Consider the following 17,011-nt stretch of genomic DNA (forward strand, 5'->3'; position numbering starts at 1 on the left):
TTCGCATGGAAAAATACTTGTTCGTCAACGTACACGGTTCACTCAATTCATCACAACGATATTATTATATTCCACTGTTATAAACACGGTATTTACACGGAATGTGTTTTTATGCAGACCCCTCGTACCTGAAAACTTATTTCTCACCGAATGGTGTTTGGTTTTTATTGTAACCAGGAGTTCCGCGTTATATGGATTATTGCCGATGGATGAAGCTAAGTTAATAAAAAATAATTCTATAATCGAATTAAAATACTTTTCTTTAAACGTTTAAACAACGACTCTCGAGTAATTTCCCTTCGACCGTTGTTTATACACGGATAAAATATATCTTTGTTTAAGCGTGCAATTAAGCGATTTCTTGGAGAGGAAGCCAGATCTAAGATAGCTTGCCTTTAATGCAAGCGAATAAAGTTAATTTCCAAGTGCCATATTATTCCGTGGGTAAACTTTCAATGGACGGTAACGTCGATTTCTTCGCCGGAACAATTTAGAACGGCATGGCGGCGAGCTTGCGAGAAAGTTGGTTCTATTTACCCGCTGATCCTTGTGATCCACTTTTCTGCGGACGGTGCTTGCTCGATGCATATTCAAGCCGGGACGAAACACCGAATAAAGTCTCGTTAATGACAAATCTACCGAGAATAGCGGGATGTGCGTGTTGTTTTAAGAATGTGTTTTAAGAATTCCCAAGCGATTCTACGCGCGCGATGATCTTGGAAACTGGGACGAAGTTTTCAAATAAAAATATAGAAAGTCGTTTGGGGGATGATATCGAACGATGCCTAATGAAAAATGTCTGTTCGTGGAAAAAATTGAACATGCCATATATAATAGTTTTTATCGGTTTGTTTGAGGACATTACACAGGAAGTTGCCGAAGAGGAAATGGAATCGCGCGAAGAGGATAGGACTTAGGGAGTTGCTTGAAGTCGGTGCATGTTCACTTTAAGCGGAGTGTTTGCCAAGTCATGTTTCATTGATGGGGTTTGGAGATTCTTGGAGGGCGTTTCGCGACGAAGAAGCTGAGGCGAAAAATCAGTGTGTGTTTTGCATTATAAATTCGGTGGTGAAGATATGCCGACATATCATTTGTTATTCATCAGGTTCCCTATGCTTTGCAAATAAAACGTATTAATACCTTGTACTCTTTTTCTAATTCTAATTCTTTTAATCTTAGTCTTCCTTTTATCAAAATGGCTAACGTTTGGTCAGGCTAACACTGGGGTATTTGTTAAACTAATGTGTCTTAATTCAAAAATTAAAATTGAAAAAAGATGAAATTATACGAATATGAGCATTGAAACTGAAATTTAAACGTTGACTTTTAACAGGATTTTAAACTGGTCCAGTTTGCGGTTTCTCGAATATGATTGCATATATGTATGTATTCACTGCTGCGTAAAGTAAGCTAAAATACGAAGAGTAAGAAGAAATACATGTGAAGCAAGAGAAATGGATCTCGGCACCTATGTAGCGAGTAGAAAATGAGCCAAATGAAATGAAAGTACCTGCGTTGAAGAATACGGCATATTAAAGGTATAGTTTTCATAATTTTTTAATCAAACAGATGAAGAAAAGCGATTCGTACTTTACTTTTACTCAATTTTATAAAATTCTTCCTGCCATACCACTATTTAGAATTTGAATGATAAAAATTTAAAACTTAAACATTTTTAAACTACAACGAGCAATACCGTACAATTTGGTGTAATCCTTTTAAGAATAAAATTTGTTAAATGTTATAATGTTAAAGCGAAAGAACTCAGTTGTAACATTATCAGCTGGTAACTCGTAAACTGAAACTTTAGTTGCTTCTTTTGAAATGGGTCTCTTTTTTCATTAACAACTGAAGCCTTTCAACGGAATTTTAATCAATTATCTCAAGTAAAATTATAGCTAAGATTTATTGCTACAGCAAGGTATGTTTCAAGATACTACTTTCAAGAAAAATATTTACTTTCTCATTAAATAAACGATATTTTATCATATTTTTCCTATTATAAACAATATTTTACTACCTTATCTTATAAAAAAACTGACAAACAAACATCCTTTTGATCAAAACGTTAGATTAAACGTAGTTTAATTGTTGAAGTGGTTGCCATTTCTAAGAAAACTCTACATCTGGTCTTTAGTTTTCTCAAGCATCGAAGCCATCGACAGCGCATAGACAAAAGACTGCATCGAAGGCAAACCATAAACGGTACACATGCAACGTTGGCTTCAGGGCTTTTCAGTCATAGGGTAACACTGATAGCGTGCGAATCTGGATCAGCTCATATTGTATTCCAAACTTTGTATTTACACTTTAATATTCAAAATATAAATATATATATTTTCTACCTTACAATTTATCCACGTGTTCCTTTGTATTCACATACATCCAATAACCTTAACATTAATGATATCTCATTAATGCATATTTATTTTCTTTTGTTTCGTTTTGGTAACTACGCGAGAGCAGCACCTTTTCCTAAGTATATTTATATTAAATACCGTGTCAGAATTCAATATGCTTTTTTTATTGCTTATCAGTTGCTTGAGAAGAATCGTAAATCTGTATAGAACACACCGACAAACCGATTAAATCCAATTTATCAGAAACGAGTTTGACGATTGAACGATCTAACTGGCTTAGAAACTGCAATCTTAGCATGCGTGTTTCCGACAGGCCTGTGAACCTTGCGTATAGTTAGCGAGATCATAAAATCGGTCAAACGATAAAGTTTATATTTCGATTCCAGAAAAAGCAATTGATGTAATGAACTCGAATCAGAATTGTGGGTTGCTTTGTAGTATATTTACAGAGAATAGGAATAGCATGTAATAGATTCGAAAAGGGGGTAATGATTCTGGGTGAAAAAATAAAACGAAACAAAAGAGTAAAATTCGTTCATCCAAGGCTTAGTTTCCGAGAAAATCGAGTTTGTAAATTTGTCAAGTATAGTAGATCATCGCTCGATATTTTAATATACGACCTTGGCATATCGTTTGTACCGATTGTACAAGCAATTCTGTTCGAGTTCGAAGTCGTTTGGTTTTCGCTCGATAAGATAAGACTTATCGGACTCGCACGTTTGACCACGAATGGTAGGTTTCTTCGTGTTTCCTGATCTTATAACGACGAGAAACGTTTCGCGATATAGCGTGCTTACTGTCCGCGTTCCGATTATGCTTGCAGTAGAATCGATTCTCTCTCGTGATTTATTTCGACGTGATTGGTTACGTCGATGGCCGATAGCGATATTTCATGAAGCTGCAATTGTGAAATTAGAGCTCGACAAACGGTAAGAGTTATTGGCGTTTAATCGACCAGCACTTTTAAATGTTGTAATTATTTTTTTATGAAAATATCGTTGTACGAACATTATTATATTGTTTCATTACGCAAACACTTTGTTATCTAAACACTTTTTTCTCCCGATAAGTTCAGATAACGGAGGTATTTGCCAGTACATTTGAAAGATAAATGTAATATTAATACGATAAATACATTCCGAAATAAGCAAATGCAATTAACATGTTAACTTTTTTGCACTATACTAGTATTTTTGATTGCAACAATACTATGCTAACATCGACGAAAATGTTGGCACGAATAAGATGAAACCGTGTTTCTGCGACGCCTGGTGAAACAAGTTATATTAGGCACATTTCCATAATACTTAATCTCCGTGAGTTGTGAGTAATGCAATCCTTGACGTTGCACAGGAATGACGTAATTACGATTACCTCTGTGAAACGAGTCTGACTGCAATTTACGTCAGTACTTCTCTCCTTTGTTTCAATAGACGAGATGCTTTTCGAGCGTGTTTCATTTTCCCGAAGGCAATCGCGATAGGTTCTGTTAGTTAATAATTAATCACTCAAGTTGTGGATGCTAGTAAAGCTTACGATTTGCCTGACAACCGTTTTTCTCACATTCGTTAACCAAAATTTGCAGATTTTAATTCGATCTAATGTCGCTATCCTTTGTTTTCTATATTCTAATTATTATAGAAGTTGTGTTTGTGTTAAATTTCTCCCTCATATCACACGCATTTTATGAAAGTACTTAAATCTGAATTGCACGCAGTGAAAGTGTTGAGCGGATTTTAATAATCCTCTTAATACTCCCAATGTATATTCTCAAATTAGCTATTGCTTATATATCTTATTAAATTTAATATAATTCGCAATTCTCATAATGCTCCATATGCTCAAACAAACAAATTTTTCCATCCAAGGAACTAATTATGACATATAGTTAGAAAATTCAAAAGACAAAGAACGACAAATCGCTATAACACTTTTATGTCCTCATCAACGAAATTTCACTAAATGGTCCGACTAAAACTAAAAAGAATTAAAGGCTTCGCAAAAGAAAGAAAGAAAAAAAAAATAGTTTCTGTGTTTTACCGAAAAAAAGATATTTAACAGTTTTAATAGTTGTTTAAAATAGATTTCACGTTGTTCGTTATACATACATATTACGCAATTGTTGTGGATGTTATTTGCAATTATATGACAAAAGTTTTTTTCACGAAAATATAACTGAATTTCTCAAATAAGGTCGACTCTAAAGATTCAGCAGAATTTCAAAGAATTTTACGCAAAATCGACAAAATGGAGTACATGAGGAGATGACGTAATCTACGCGGAACGATCTTGAGAATGGATGGAACGTGGTTGAAGCGTAACACGTGACCGAGTGTGTCGTTACTTACGGGAGACACAGTGTCAGCCAAAATAAACAGAATGTCACGGGTATAAATAAAGCTTTCACTCTCATCGTGCACTTCTTCGCTAGCTTCTCTTTCTTCTTTCTCCTTCTTTTCATCTTTCGTGTCTCTTTTTTGTCGATTTGACGTAGTTAGACGTATCAGAGGTCGCTTGTTGATCAACGTGCTTCCTGTCGGAACAACCTTAAAAAACGTCCATCGTGTGTGCCATTAACGTGAATAATTATAGATGCAGCGACAATTTGGTGGATTTTTCTCAAAGTAATTCCTTGTCATAGACATAAAAGTTATAAAACACTTAAAATTATGATTGCTTGAAAATTGTTGTTTCCTTTCTGATTACTATCTCTAATTTTAGGACCTTTTTGTAGTTTCCTTTTTCACTTGTTCGTGAGAATTTGATTGCATGTTTTACATGCATGCTGACAATAATTGGATCTTGAAGTTTTATATGTAATCTGCATTTACGAGAGGACCATGGTGTCTTCTGCCAAGAAAAATCAAGCTGCATAATCGCGTATAATTATATACATTTACATTCAGCGAAATATGCCTTTCGCTTAACAATAGAATGTTATTTAAAATGTTAATTAAGATCAATTTAATAAAGGGAAATATATCGTGTAAATTCTTTAGAAAAAAAACTACGTTTAATTTCCTGAAATCATTTTTCAACACTTTTGACGGACGTTTGATTTCTGTACACTCTACGTGGTTGGATTGGCGCATCAATTCTCGTGATTCTCTTCTCGTGATTCCCCGTCACGTGTACCTGTTATAGCCGCGGTTTCTGGACTGTGTTGTAAAAAGAAAAAGAGACAAAAAAGCATTGAAAAAATGAGCGCAATCTCTGATCCAGCTGGGGTCGCAGCACGTGACGGGTGTCGTTAATATTTCATTAGCATTCGTTTTTCGTCGTCCATCCCGATCTGCCGTGGACAATTTTTATTTTGTGCACCCTGCTCGAACTACGATGGCCAGCTTTTCATTGTATGCATTTACGCCACGATTGCTTCGAAAAACTTGTCTACATTTACGGAATTCTTTCCTCTCTTATGCTACAGTTAGTGTTAGAAGGTTCCGAGTTATTTAACCTCGCAATATGACATTACGCAATTCTATTGACACTATACTGAGAAATTATATAAGCAACCATGTAAATAAGAAAAAGTAGAAGGAAAAATAGTTGAACAATATGATTTTATTAACATTTTTATGCTATGTTATATCAGCTTCGAATAAGTTTATAATATATCTATTTCATTTTTTTAAACAATAAATCGTAATTTTTCTTTGTATTCGGAAAGGAATAGGTTAAAAGGTTAAGAATAATTCAAAAATCATAATTCTTTCGGAATTTGTGACGATCAAAGTTACGAATCAAATCATTGGATAAATCAAGACAAGTATAAGATTTGATCATGGGATGGAGTTCTCATTCCTCCTTGTTTTCGGTATTCCGTCTTAGTTTCTCGCTGTCTACGTTACTGCGACGACGGAGAATGTGGTTTCAAAGCTTGTTCATTAAGTAGTAATTAATTGGCTGAATTGAGAGGTTGTGGAGATTGCGTAGTCAAAGAAGATATAATCGAGTCGCGGAGCAACGAATAAGGAAACGACGAGCACTTTTAGGGAAAGGGAGGAAGAAAAGTGTGGCTTGAAGACAATGCTCGAGAAACATCGCACAGATAATAAACGAGAGGCGGGTCTATCTCGTCTTTCTTACTCGTGTCCTTTACTCTTTTCTCTATTTGCCATCAGACTATCCGAGCTTTGACGATTGCAAATTCTTATTCTCGAGGCTCGAGCATTAAGATAAAATATATAACGTTGCTTATATATAAAAATATGAATTGTATATGGTGGCTACGTTAGATAGAAGGAGATTTAACCCTTTATGATCAGAAGGTACTGTCATTTATATTAAAATGCAAGGAAATACGCTTAGAATCTAAGGCTTGTAAATATTACCTTCCTTCAAGATCTGTGTAGTAGAAAAAAAGCTTACAAAGAAGCTCATATTTAAACAAAGAATAAAATGGAAGAGAATAGCATAGAGTTTGAAGTTTCTTCGAAACGAGATATTGAATTTTTACTCACCGTTTCTGTTTTCGCTGTCCGCAGGTTTCATCTGGATCGGATGGCGCATCTGCAAGAAAATAGAGAAAACGATTCGATTATTTATGCACGAATTTGTAATGTCTTCGCACGTAACACGAACAGAAATATTTAACTTCGCGTAGCAACAATAGTTTATTATTAAATAAGGTCTAGAGAGATCGTGTTAGTCTCATTCTCGAGATAAGCGTGTGCAGATCTTTAGTTACTTTAGTTATTAACTTTTGGAGTTTTATTTGCTATACTTTGTACATCTTCTGGATGCAAACGATCGTCGATAGAAATGGAATTTTGTTATTTTCATCAGTTTACCATAAACGATATCGACCATTCGTAATTATAATGAAGTAAAATTATGTTTTTTGCTATCCATTTGCAGACATTACTGATTTAATTTGTATAATATTAGTTATTATACATATAATCTAAGACATCTAATCTGCTGGTAGAAAAAAGTTGCAGAAAGCTGCAAACAAAAAGGTGATAATAAACTATTCCAGCAATTCGACATTTAACCAAGCCGCCGTTTTCATGAATTTCCTAGCCTGGGAAGTCGCTTATTATTAAAAACAACCCCATCTTCCGTGCACGAACAACAAGACGAGCGACGGACAATAATTTGCACGCAATAGCATACATTCTTTCGAGGACAAACGCGGATTCCCTATCGAGAACCGGGGCGCGGGTTGGGTGTCGTTGTTTCGCATCGATTTGCTTTTGTAAAATTCCTGAGGCTCGCACACGGCCAAGTCTCCTGCGGTGCACGCAGACAAAGGGAATGCACGCGGAAAATTAAATTTCCGTTTCGAACCTGCGCGCTCCCGGCTCTGCACGTTGCTTCTTCCGATTTTCCTTCTTTTTTTCTTTGTCGCTTTTCTTTCTATCTTGTGTACTACAATCAAAGCCTCATGAACACGCCTCACGCAGAACTCTAATATTCAGCCGAGACGCGATCAGAAACGCAGATTCATGGTGAAGAATTTTGATTTTCTTCAGCATGTTTCGTTTACGTAATTTCCAAACGTCATTACAATTTCTACTCTATTTTTACATTTTTAATTTTATCAAAAGAGGAACAAGAGTCCACCTAAGCTATTTTTCTCAAAAATACAATCTCGCATAAAAAAACTTCTATCGCTAAACGATACAAAATGTTATTCCATTTCTGTCTCTGGTTACCGTGCAAATTGTACTGAAAATTTAATTTGTAACGATGTATAGTAAAGTTAAATTAATCGATATTATATTCCAGGTTTGAAGCTGGTAATGTCAAATTAATGAAGCTTTGATGAACTCTTCTTTCGATTCTACGAGTATAAAACAATAAGTGAGCACTTTTGCATGAACAATGAGATTTTCCTATATTTAAACTGCTTTTAGCCGATTACAATATCCACTGAAAGTAATACTCGTTAAATTATTGAATTTACTTAATGTACTAAAGGAGCTGAAAATACAGTCGTCTTTGCGACATGACTCTCAGTCATATTACTGCTAGATTTAGCTGCACAGTAACATTATTATTACCATCAGGAAGAAGTGACATGTATGATATTATACATATGAATATATATAATTATATAAATAAAATATTAAATATTTGAGTAATGATCAATTTCTTGAAAAAGTCGTCTTTACGAATCACCTTCCTTCCATTTTTCGTCGAAACATATCAAAACCTATTTTCTTCCCTTTGCAACATCTTTCTGCTCTCTAATATCGTATGATTAATCACAGTATGAAAAACGCTATCTTGAAATTACTCCGGTCGAACGAGCGTTCAAAGTATTAAAATAAAAATGATGAAAAAATTTTCATCCGGACGGACGATAACATTTTATTGATCATGCGGCTCTTTATACATTTCAATATATCGTCTATGAAGTTCGTTCGTTTCATCTGGCCGTATTTCCGGGACTCTATACTTTGAGGCAAAAGAGATAAGAGAAAAAGAGACGGACAGAAAGATATTTAATACGACGTGAAAAGAATAAAACACCGTATCTGTATCGTTCCAGATTGAATACTCGTTAACGATAATTAAAAGTTGAACACGGTCAGTGAAAAGAGGAGGTCGAGGCTTCAATACGAGGCGGAGGCGTAAGTTAATCCACCGGGCAGCAATATCGAGCAGAGTTGATAATGAGAGAGATCCTCCATTGACGTACGATGTTGTCGATCATTACACTTGTCTAGAGATATCTATCCATGATCCCGTCCTAACTAGCCAGCTTGATGGTACCTAAAGCACATGTTTCATTTCCCATTTATTCACGAAAATGGATTAGGTACCAATTGTAGCGATTGCTACAGTTTTTATTCTGTTTAGGGACATGCAGTTTAGAAAAGGACTGCAATAAGGGTTATATAACTAATTCGTGAGTAGTGTGATTTGTACGAGGATAAATTATTGAGAGAGAGAGAAATGACAGTTTCCATTATTCGGCGAGTACTTTAGAATACTGAAAAAGTATATGTAAAATAGTTAAATCTTCATTTCTTCAAGTATAAAATAGAAAATAATATTGCACTTTCCAGCTTTTGTAATACTCTATGAATAGCGAATGCTATTGTATAATAATGGTAGAATGGTATAACGATTACACGTGTTGCTTGGATAGCTGCCTGATAGCTTGAATTCAGCCTACCCTCTAAATCACCGGTCTGATCCCTCGCTACATGGAAATCCGTTGCGTTAATATACCACACGGTAAATTAATCACAAACTGGTGCCACTGTCCGTGTACCATAAGTCTCGCGAATTTATTTAGCGTGCGATGCGTCGTGGCCTCCTAGAGATTTTCGACGACATTGTTACACTGGTGGAGGCAATTGTTGAAATTTTACTATTTTATAGCACCGTTGCATTATGCCCGCCTTTAATAATAGATGCCTCTGTTGCTGCGCGCGTCTTCATTTCGCTTACACCGTTTCATTGTCATCGCGAATATTTCTTTTGAATTGACTCGTTTTAGAGATGAAACGCAGTGCATCTCACTTTTCATAATATCTTCAGATTACTTTTGTTTGCAGGGAAAGCAACAGCGCGGAAATACAGTTTGAAGCATGTAAAATTTCAAACACGACCATCGATAAGAATCGATTAATCAAAGTGGTTCGCGAGAAATCGGTTCGTTTCAATGTGCAAGAAGATGCCCTTAGAAAACTACAATATTCTGCGGCAAAAGTTCAAGATATTCTATTTGCGAATCTTCTCGATCTTCCAGACACGAAGGAATTTCTCGTATCGCGGTGCGAGTGCCACGAGTATGAAATTCATATCTATGCTAAGCGCGACCCTCGCGTTTGGCTTTAGTGGTTTCTGCATCGTACCTTTATATTGCGCCCGATTCCATGATTTTGTACACACTCTGCTCGCCTCCGAGTCGAACCTCTGTGATATCGATTCGTCGAAAAATAAACTTACCTAGATATTTCGACTTTTCGATTCGCAGCGAGCTTTTCGCCATATTTTCATCTGCCCTTCAATATTTTGCTCGTACATACTACGGCTGTAAATTAGGTAGATATTTGTTTTGTTTAAGCAAAATCCAACGATATCAATGGATAATTAACAAAATAGGAAGCTATGTTTAACATTTTCAATTTGCTTAATAAACGATTAACTCTAGTTACAACAAAATAAATTATCTTTGAACATTCTTTGTCCTCCAAAAGAGACAAATTACCGCTGAATCTCTCGATTCGATGTATAAAACTAAGTAAATAGTCGAAACGTAAGATAATAATATCTTTCTTTCGACTCGTGTAACTTCCTTAAGCATTCGATGAGATCAACAGGTTCCACTTCGTACGAAGCGAATCAGCTCTCCAGCGAGTAGCAGAAGCACCGCAACATCCGGTCACCGGTAGTTTCCTTAATCCTCAATCTCGTTTCGTTGGTAACACCATACGAAGGTGTCTCGAAATTCATTTGAACCCTGTCTAATTTCGTTCTCTTGGTTGCAATTTCCAGTACACGCAGCCCAAGCATCGTAATTCCACTGACCTTCCGGACAAAGCATCCTCTTCCTGAATCGTCAGTCTGCCGCCGACTCCGACCCTGCTCCTCTTCGTTTCCGTCGATCTCACGGCCACGAAACAGACACAGATGCAGGTAGCAGAGACGTGGATAGCGCAGCGCAATTCGATTTAAAGTTACACCCGCTGCTTACGTATTCTCGTTTTCCGCTCGTTTCCGCGGCTTCTTTATCCTCCTTAGCCGCTCGCGTCCGGACTGCTAAAGCAGCAATTCCGCTTCCTCGCGTCCTGCGCGGCTCGTGACTTTTAATCTCGACCCCATTTCGAATGGCTGCGAGAGGGTAATTTTTATAATCTTCAAGGGAAAGAGGAGGAACGGGCGCGTGACAGAGAGATAAAAAAACAGCGAATTTAAAGTTGCACTACTGCTGGGCTTGGTGGTCGCTTTAAATAGACACGAGACGCCAGATATTCTTCTCTTCGCCTTTCTTCTTCTTTTTTTTTTTTATTCTTTTCTTCGCGTTTTTTTTCTTTCATCTTCTTGATTTCTTCCTTTTTTCTTCCAACTCGCGTTCTCGTAGAACTCTTCAATTTCCCCAGTCACCCCCAATGGCGGCGAGTACGCCCTCCGGGCCGTGCAACTACAAAAGTGCTACTTCTCACTTTCACCGTCTGCTGACTCCGACTCCGCGACTTTTAATCTCCGCCACCCGCGCCTTTCGTCCACGGGATATACGTACTTTTATGATATTCCAGCGGGCAAGTCGGGGAAAAGGCGCGAATAAAGGGAACGGATAAAGGACGACTTGGACCATGGGTGGAGGATGGGGATGGGATTTAAAAGTTACGTCGACGATGGCAATACCGGACGAGGACCACTAGCTTGCAGGAATGCGACCTCATACCTTGCTACGTCGAGAACGAGGGAAAGCCAATGTGAGTTGGAGAGGATTGAAATTGATGGATCAAGTACCAGGGAATTCGTTTTCATCGAGCTGCTGATATTTATGTATTTATAGGAAATTTAAATGTACAAAAGGTACAGCATGTATATAACGTGCAAAAATATCCAAATATTCAAAAGAAAGTTGTACATAGTATTATATTGAAAAAGACTGTCATTTAGCATAGCCGCGTAACTCGATGTTAGGAACTTACGAAAGAATACCGGGGGAATATTGCCAGACTGCAAGCAAAAAGATTTAATTTACTTATTCAACATTTAAATTATTATAAGAGCCATTATCTTATAACTTTTCCCGACTTTCCACATCTGGACATAGAGAGGCGAGATAAATTTAATTAGCGAGGAGATTAAAACGACAATTAGCATGCGAACGCAAAGTTTAAGCCGTGGATTTTTTGAATTTAAGGAAAATTTCCCGGTAGAGGTTGTTTCGATGTGAATTTAAAGGGTTTTTAAATCGAAATTATTCCTTGTCCAAAGTAAAGCCTTCTATGCAACGGCTAGAATAAACACTTTTCCCGTTGAATGTATCTCTACGAAATGTTTTAACTGCGGAATATAAGCATGAAATGTAATGATAAGACAACCAAGAATCTGTTTCTCTCATTTTATTAATTAAGGACGGAAGGAAGATATCAAATCTCAACTAAATCGACACGGATCGGCAGGGCAAATTTTGAAAAGTCAAATAATTTCCGTTTTAGTTTATTTTTTATCAATAGAACGCAACAAACGAAACAGAGATTCGTTCCGAAAGTATTAGTCTTGGCCGACGTAAAACGACGATTCGATGCGACGTGGCGGCATACGGATGTCATATTCTATCGGGCCCTTCATTGAGAATGCTGGTTCCGACGTTTCGTATCGTTCGATTCGCGTGGATGCACGTGACGCCCGTATCCCCCTAACCAGTACCTGGTATGCAGATTTTTCACGATACTTCGATGACGACGTTCGTCCCGCGATGGCAAAGAAGAGAAGAAAAGCAAAAACGAAACAGAAAGAAAGGGAGGAGAAAAGGAAGGGCGGAGAATCAATCCCCTCTTCCGCTTTTTTCATCGCGTCGACGTGGCGGAACGCGAAACGAATTTATAACTAGCGATACGCGACGATCGTGGCAGAGCCCTTGAGCCGAATTCGTCAATTTTAATATTCGCCCCTTCGACCACCTTCGTCGCGCACCCCTGTTTCGGTCGCCCTCGATGCCTCGCGGCTTGCACCCTCGATCCATCGAGCCTCGACCACCGTCACGATCCTTTTTAGGATGAAATATAGTAGAATTTATGAGCCGACGCGGTATCCTCGATCTGTGGAGGGCGTCGAGCCTGGCTAGGGGTGAAATGTGAAAGAAGCGCGATAGATATTAAAGAGTTGAATATGTCAAATTAGTTGAAATATTAGTTTTGGTTTTGTAAAGATTTTTTTAGACTTTTCGTAGGGTAAAGTGGTAAGGATGGCGATTTAGGTTATTGTCCGAGTTTCAAGTTCGTTTTATTAGGGTAACGCATACCAGATGTCGATTATTCGAACAAGACCTTAACGCGTTGACGCATCTTCGCGTACATCTTCGAAACATCATAGTATATATGAAAAGTTTCTTCGGGAAATTTAAAAAGCAAGTACTACGAGAAAACGTTATAATTTTACAATACTTGTTACTAACGTGGCATGATACACGACGTTATGGAGAGTTGTATCGAAGAAGCAAGTTAGCCAGAATAGCAATCGTCTCGACAGGAATTCCAAGGAGCTCACATAAATTTCAATCGCGTAGAACCGATCGCTGTCGTTGTTATCGCGGCCGGAAACGCTCGCAAACATTCACGGTTTCCGGCGAAATCAGTAAACGCGACGACGTTATTCAATTTCCGCGTCGCTCGCGGGCTCCCTTTCGAAAAGGAGTTCTTTTTCAGTTATTGATGTAGGAACGAGTTTTCGAGGGTTTTTGCCGGCTTATCCGCCGTACGATCTCGTCTTCATTTCCGCCATGTCGACGGTCTTCCACCCTCGCGCTCGCGTGCGCGCTTTCGTCTTCGTTGCCTTCCCGTTCGAAACTTTGTACGTTTACGTTTGCGAAATATTCGAGTCCTTTCTTTTCTCTCCTCTTACTTTCTATACGTTCCATTTTCTATGGTATACCGTGAGTACACTTCGACGACGTTATCGAGCCTCGAGTAACGTAGAAGATTTTCATCGTGATGCACGAATTGCACGAATTGCATGCCTTCGTTCTTTTTACAATAACGTTGGTCGAAAGACTATTATGTGGGTGTGAGTATTAAAAATTAAAGGACAGAGGATGATTTAAGTATTGGAGATTTGAATTTTTATAAATTATTTCTATATTTTACTTAATAGAAAAATATTATTTAAAATGCAAGTCCAATAAGTAATCATTTCTCTTGGCTGAACATATTTTTCCTACTACCAAATATTAATTCCAAAGATAAATTTTCATTTTTCCAATTACGCTATACTTCAAGTTTAAAATATGAATAAAACGTGTGATAATTTTTTCCTCGTCAAAGAAAGAGCAGGAATGAAGTTTCCCTCTTTATATATACCATCTTTTTCCCTCTTTTCCCCCTTTTTTCTACCGAAATTACTATGCCATACCTTATTGCTTCCCTGTATCGTTTATATCCCTTCGTTACAGAGTAATTAAAATTCAATGGCGTCCGACGCTAAAATGAAGAAAAAACTGCCGCGAAAACACCAATATCTATGCGAATAGTTATGAACTATAATTTCGCGTACAGCGATTGGCGAACACGAGAGATGGCCATTGGGATCGATTTTAATCGAATTCTCTCAAATGTACACGTGCGTTGAAGAGGGAAACGAAACGGTTCCATTGCACCGAAAACGAAATTGTTTGCAAAGTAAACTGTAATCGTTCAATGATCATGAATTTCAGTAATTTCGTTATCGTTTCTAAAAATCTATAATACGATCGAAAGATTAGCTGCGTTTTTGTAACTTTGCTGCTTCTATTTGAAACTATCATATACGCTATTATATCATTTAAAATAACGTACTTTTTAAAAATTTTGTCTATCATTGTATTTATTTTCTATTTTCATTGCTACAAAATATTATTTATTCGTTCGATAATTACCATTAACGTCCAAATTGATGTCCGATATACAGACTTTAAAAAATATTCGACGGTAGAAAACCAACCAAAGAATGGATCAGGATTAGATCGAAATTGTACGATCTTTTGAAAACACGATTTAAAGACTTAAAAGTGGTCAACGATCGTTGACAATTACTGGAACTTTGAACAACTTCGTTGCCGGGAACAACGACGATAACAATCACGAATGATAATTTAATCGAGCAACTGGCACTGACTGTTAGATGCGATCGGATCGGTTGCAGTCGATTGGCCGGATTTCCCGAAATACCAATGAGGCACTAAAAGTGATTAAATAACTTGGCAAGCCAGCACTCGGTAAACTACGCGTGATTGATAAACGTATGCGTGCTCATCTGACCGAATATGCGTTGCGATCATTTATGCGTGACTGACATCTGTTTATTTCCTATAGATTTAGTCCAGCTTCGCAACCGATCGAACAGTTCGTATCAGGAGCCGATCCATCCTCCGTACTATGTTCGATATTTTTGTTAAACAGACAGAAATAAATTAACTTTCTTCGCTTGAAATGCGAAGACGCGGTTATTCGTATTAATTGTGAACTAGTAATTTTGGCAAACGAATCTATTGGAACGAAACAGAAAGTAATCTTTCAATAGCCAGCGTTGCAAGTGATACAACGTAACTTGTATTGAATCGTGAGCTTATTAAGGATGACAGTAATTTCGATCATAGATTATAGATTATGATCAGCGCCATAAGCAAGGAACACGTAATCTTGGCGACGAAAAGAGAATTAATTAAATTCTAAGTGATACAAATGTATGTGCATACATTGCAATTGAAATTTATCCGATCACGTGATTATACCAGTAATTTTACTTCTTACACAACTTTTTTTACAAAGAGAAATAGATGATGTAATCTTGCTATTATATTCCATTACTGTCTTGCCTATCGATTCAATTTCGCTCTATCTGCCAAAATAATTCCCTTAATCCGAAAAAGAAGACAGAGTTCTATGGAAGGAGAGGCAATCTCAGTTTATAAAGGCAATTATCTCCAATGATCCAGCGGTTCGTTTTAGCGGAAACGGTGGCTCAGTCGTTTCGTGAAAGGACGCGTCCTCGCGATCCATTTCCATTTCGCGCTTCTATTCGACTGGGGGGCGGACGGTTTCTCTGGCGTGGCACATTTCTCAGGGAAATGGGAATCGATTTGAAGAATGCCGTTGCGAAACTACAGTTGGCAACACGCCCTCTGCCTGTTCCTCTCTGAGCCTTCTATCGGGTCATCCCTCTGATGTCCTGCTCTCACAGCCCATCTTCATCTTTCTTCCGTTTTCGTTCGTTTCCGATCCGAGTTCTCTTCACTTCTGTCTATCTATTTCTGCGCGTTTTTCTTTTCATTTTTCTTTCCTTTTGCATTATATTCTACTCGTTTGATATTTTCGCAATGTATATTGTGCCGTTACTTTTTTTTTTATTATTCAAGGAATTAAAAAGTACAAATTAAACTAACTGCTTAATTTGAGATTAAACAAATAAACAGAATGAGCAGTTTTGGATTTTAGTATTTGATACCATATTTCGTGAGTAACAGAAGCAAATAATGTGATTTTCTAAATAATTAAATAAATTCTCCAAACAGTGGTAACCTACATATCCTACGCAGCGTGTAATTATATGAAATAAACGTTCTACATTTATAGGTACCTACATACATATGAATATTGCTATTGCATATGTATTTTGTAATTAAAATGAGACTACCATGAATTTATTATTCGTAACATAATACAATGAAGTAAGAATAACAGTAATAAGAATAATAAAAACAATAAAAGTAGAAAAATATCTAACGTAAGTTTCTTTTCTTTATACATTTATAAAATATGTTATTTCAATTATCGTATAATTTACGCATGTCGTAAAAAAAAAAAAACGTAAGGGAGGATGTTTTATTAAGAATTACTACAACTAAAATAACTTCTCGCAAAGAATAATATAAACATTTAATGCATCGGTTCGTTCATCTTTTGTACAAATATTCCAATTTCCTTCCACTTTATCAAATGTTATCCTTGCTATTCTCCTTCGATCACGGTACTTGCTCAGAA

At 37.0% G+C, this 17,011-nt stretch overlaps 1 protein-coding gene across 15 annotated transcripts in view; it reads right to left on the reverse strand.

The window, feature by feature from the left end:
• The window catches only part of LOC139987786 (CUGBP Elav-like family member 1-A), a 354,004-nt gene that overhangs the window by 59,552 nt on the left and 277,441 nt on the right, over positions 1 to 17,011 (reverse strand). For all 15 annotated transcript variants that reach the window (XR_011799931.1, XM_072004466.1, XM_072004473.1 and 12 more), the window contains one exon: positions 6,824 to 6,872. Coding sequence is in view for 14 of the 15 variants with exons in the window: in XM_072004466.1 (XP_071860567.1) it covers positions 6,824 to 6,872 (49 nt within the window). In the remaining variant the exon portion in view is untranslated. The remainder of the gene's footprint in view (positions 1 to 6,823; positions 6,873 to 17,011) is intronic.

The sequence above is a fragment of the Bombus fervidus genome, chromosome 5 (genome assembly GCF_041682495.2).
Source record: "Bombus fervidus isolate BK054 chromosome 5, iyBomFerv1, whole genome shotgun sequence".
NCBI lineage: Eukaryota > Metazoa > Arthropoda > Insecta > Hymenoptera > Apidae > Bombus > Bombus fervidus.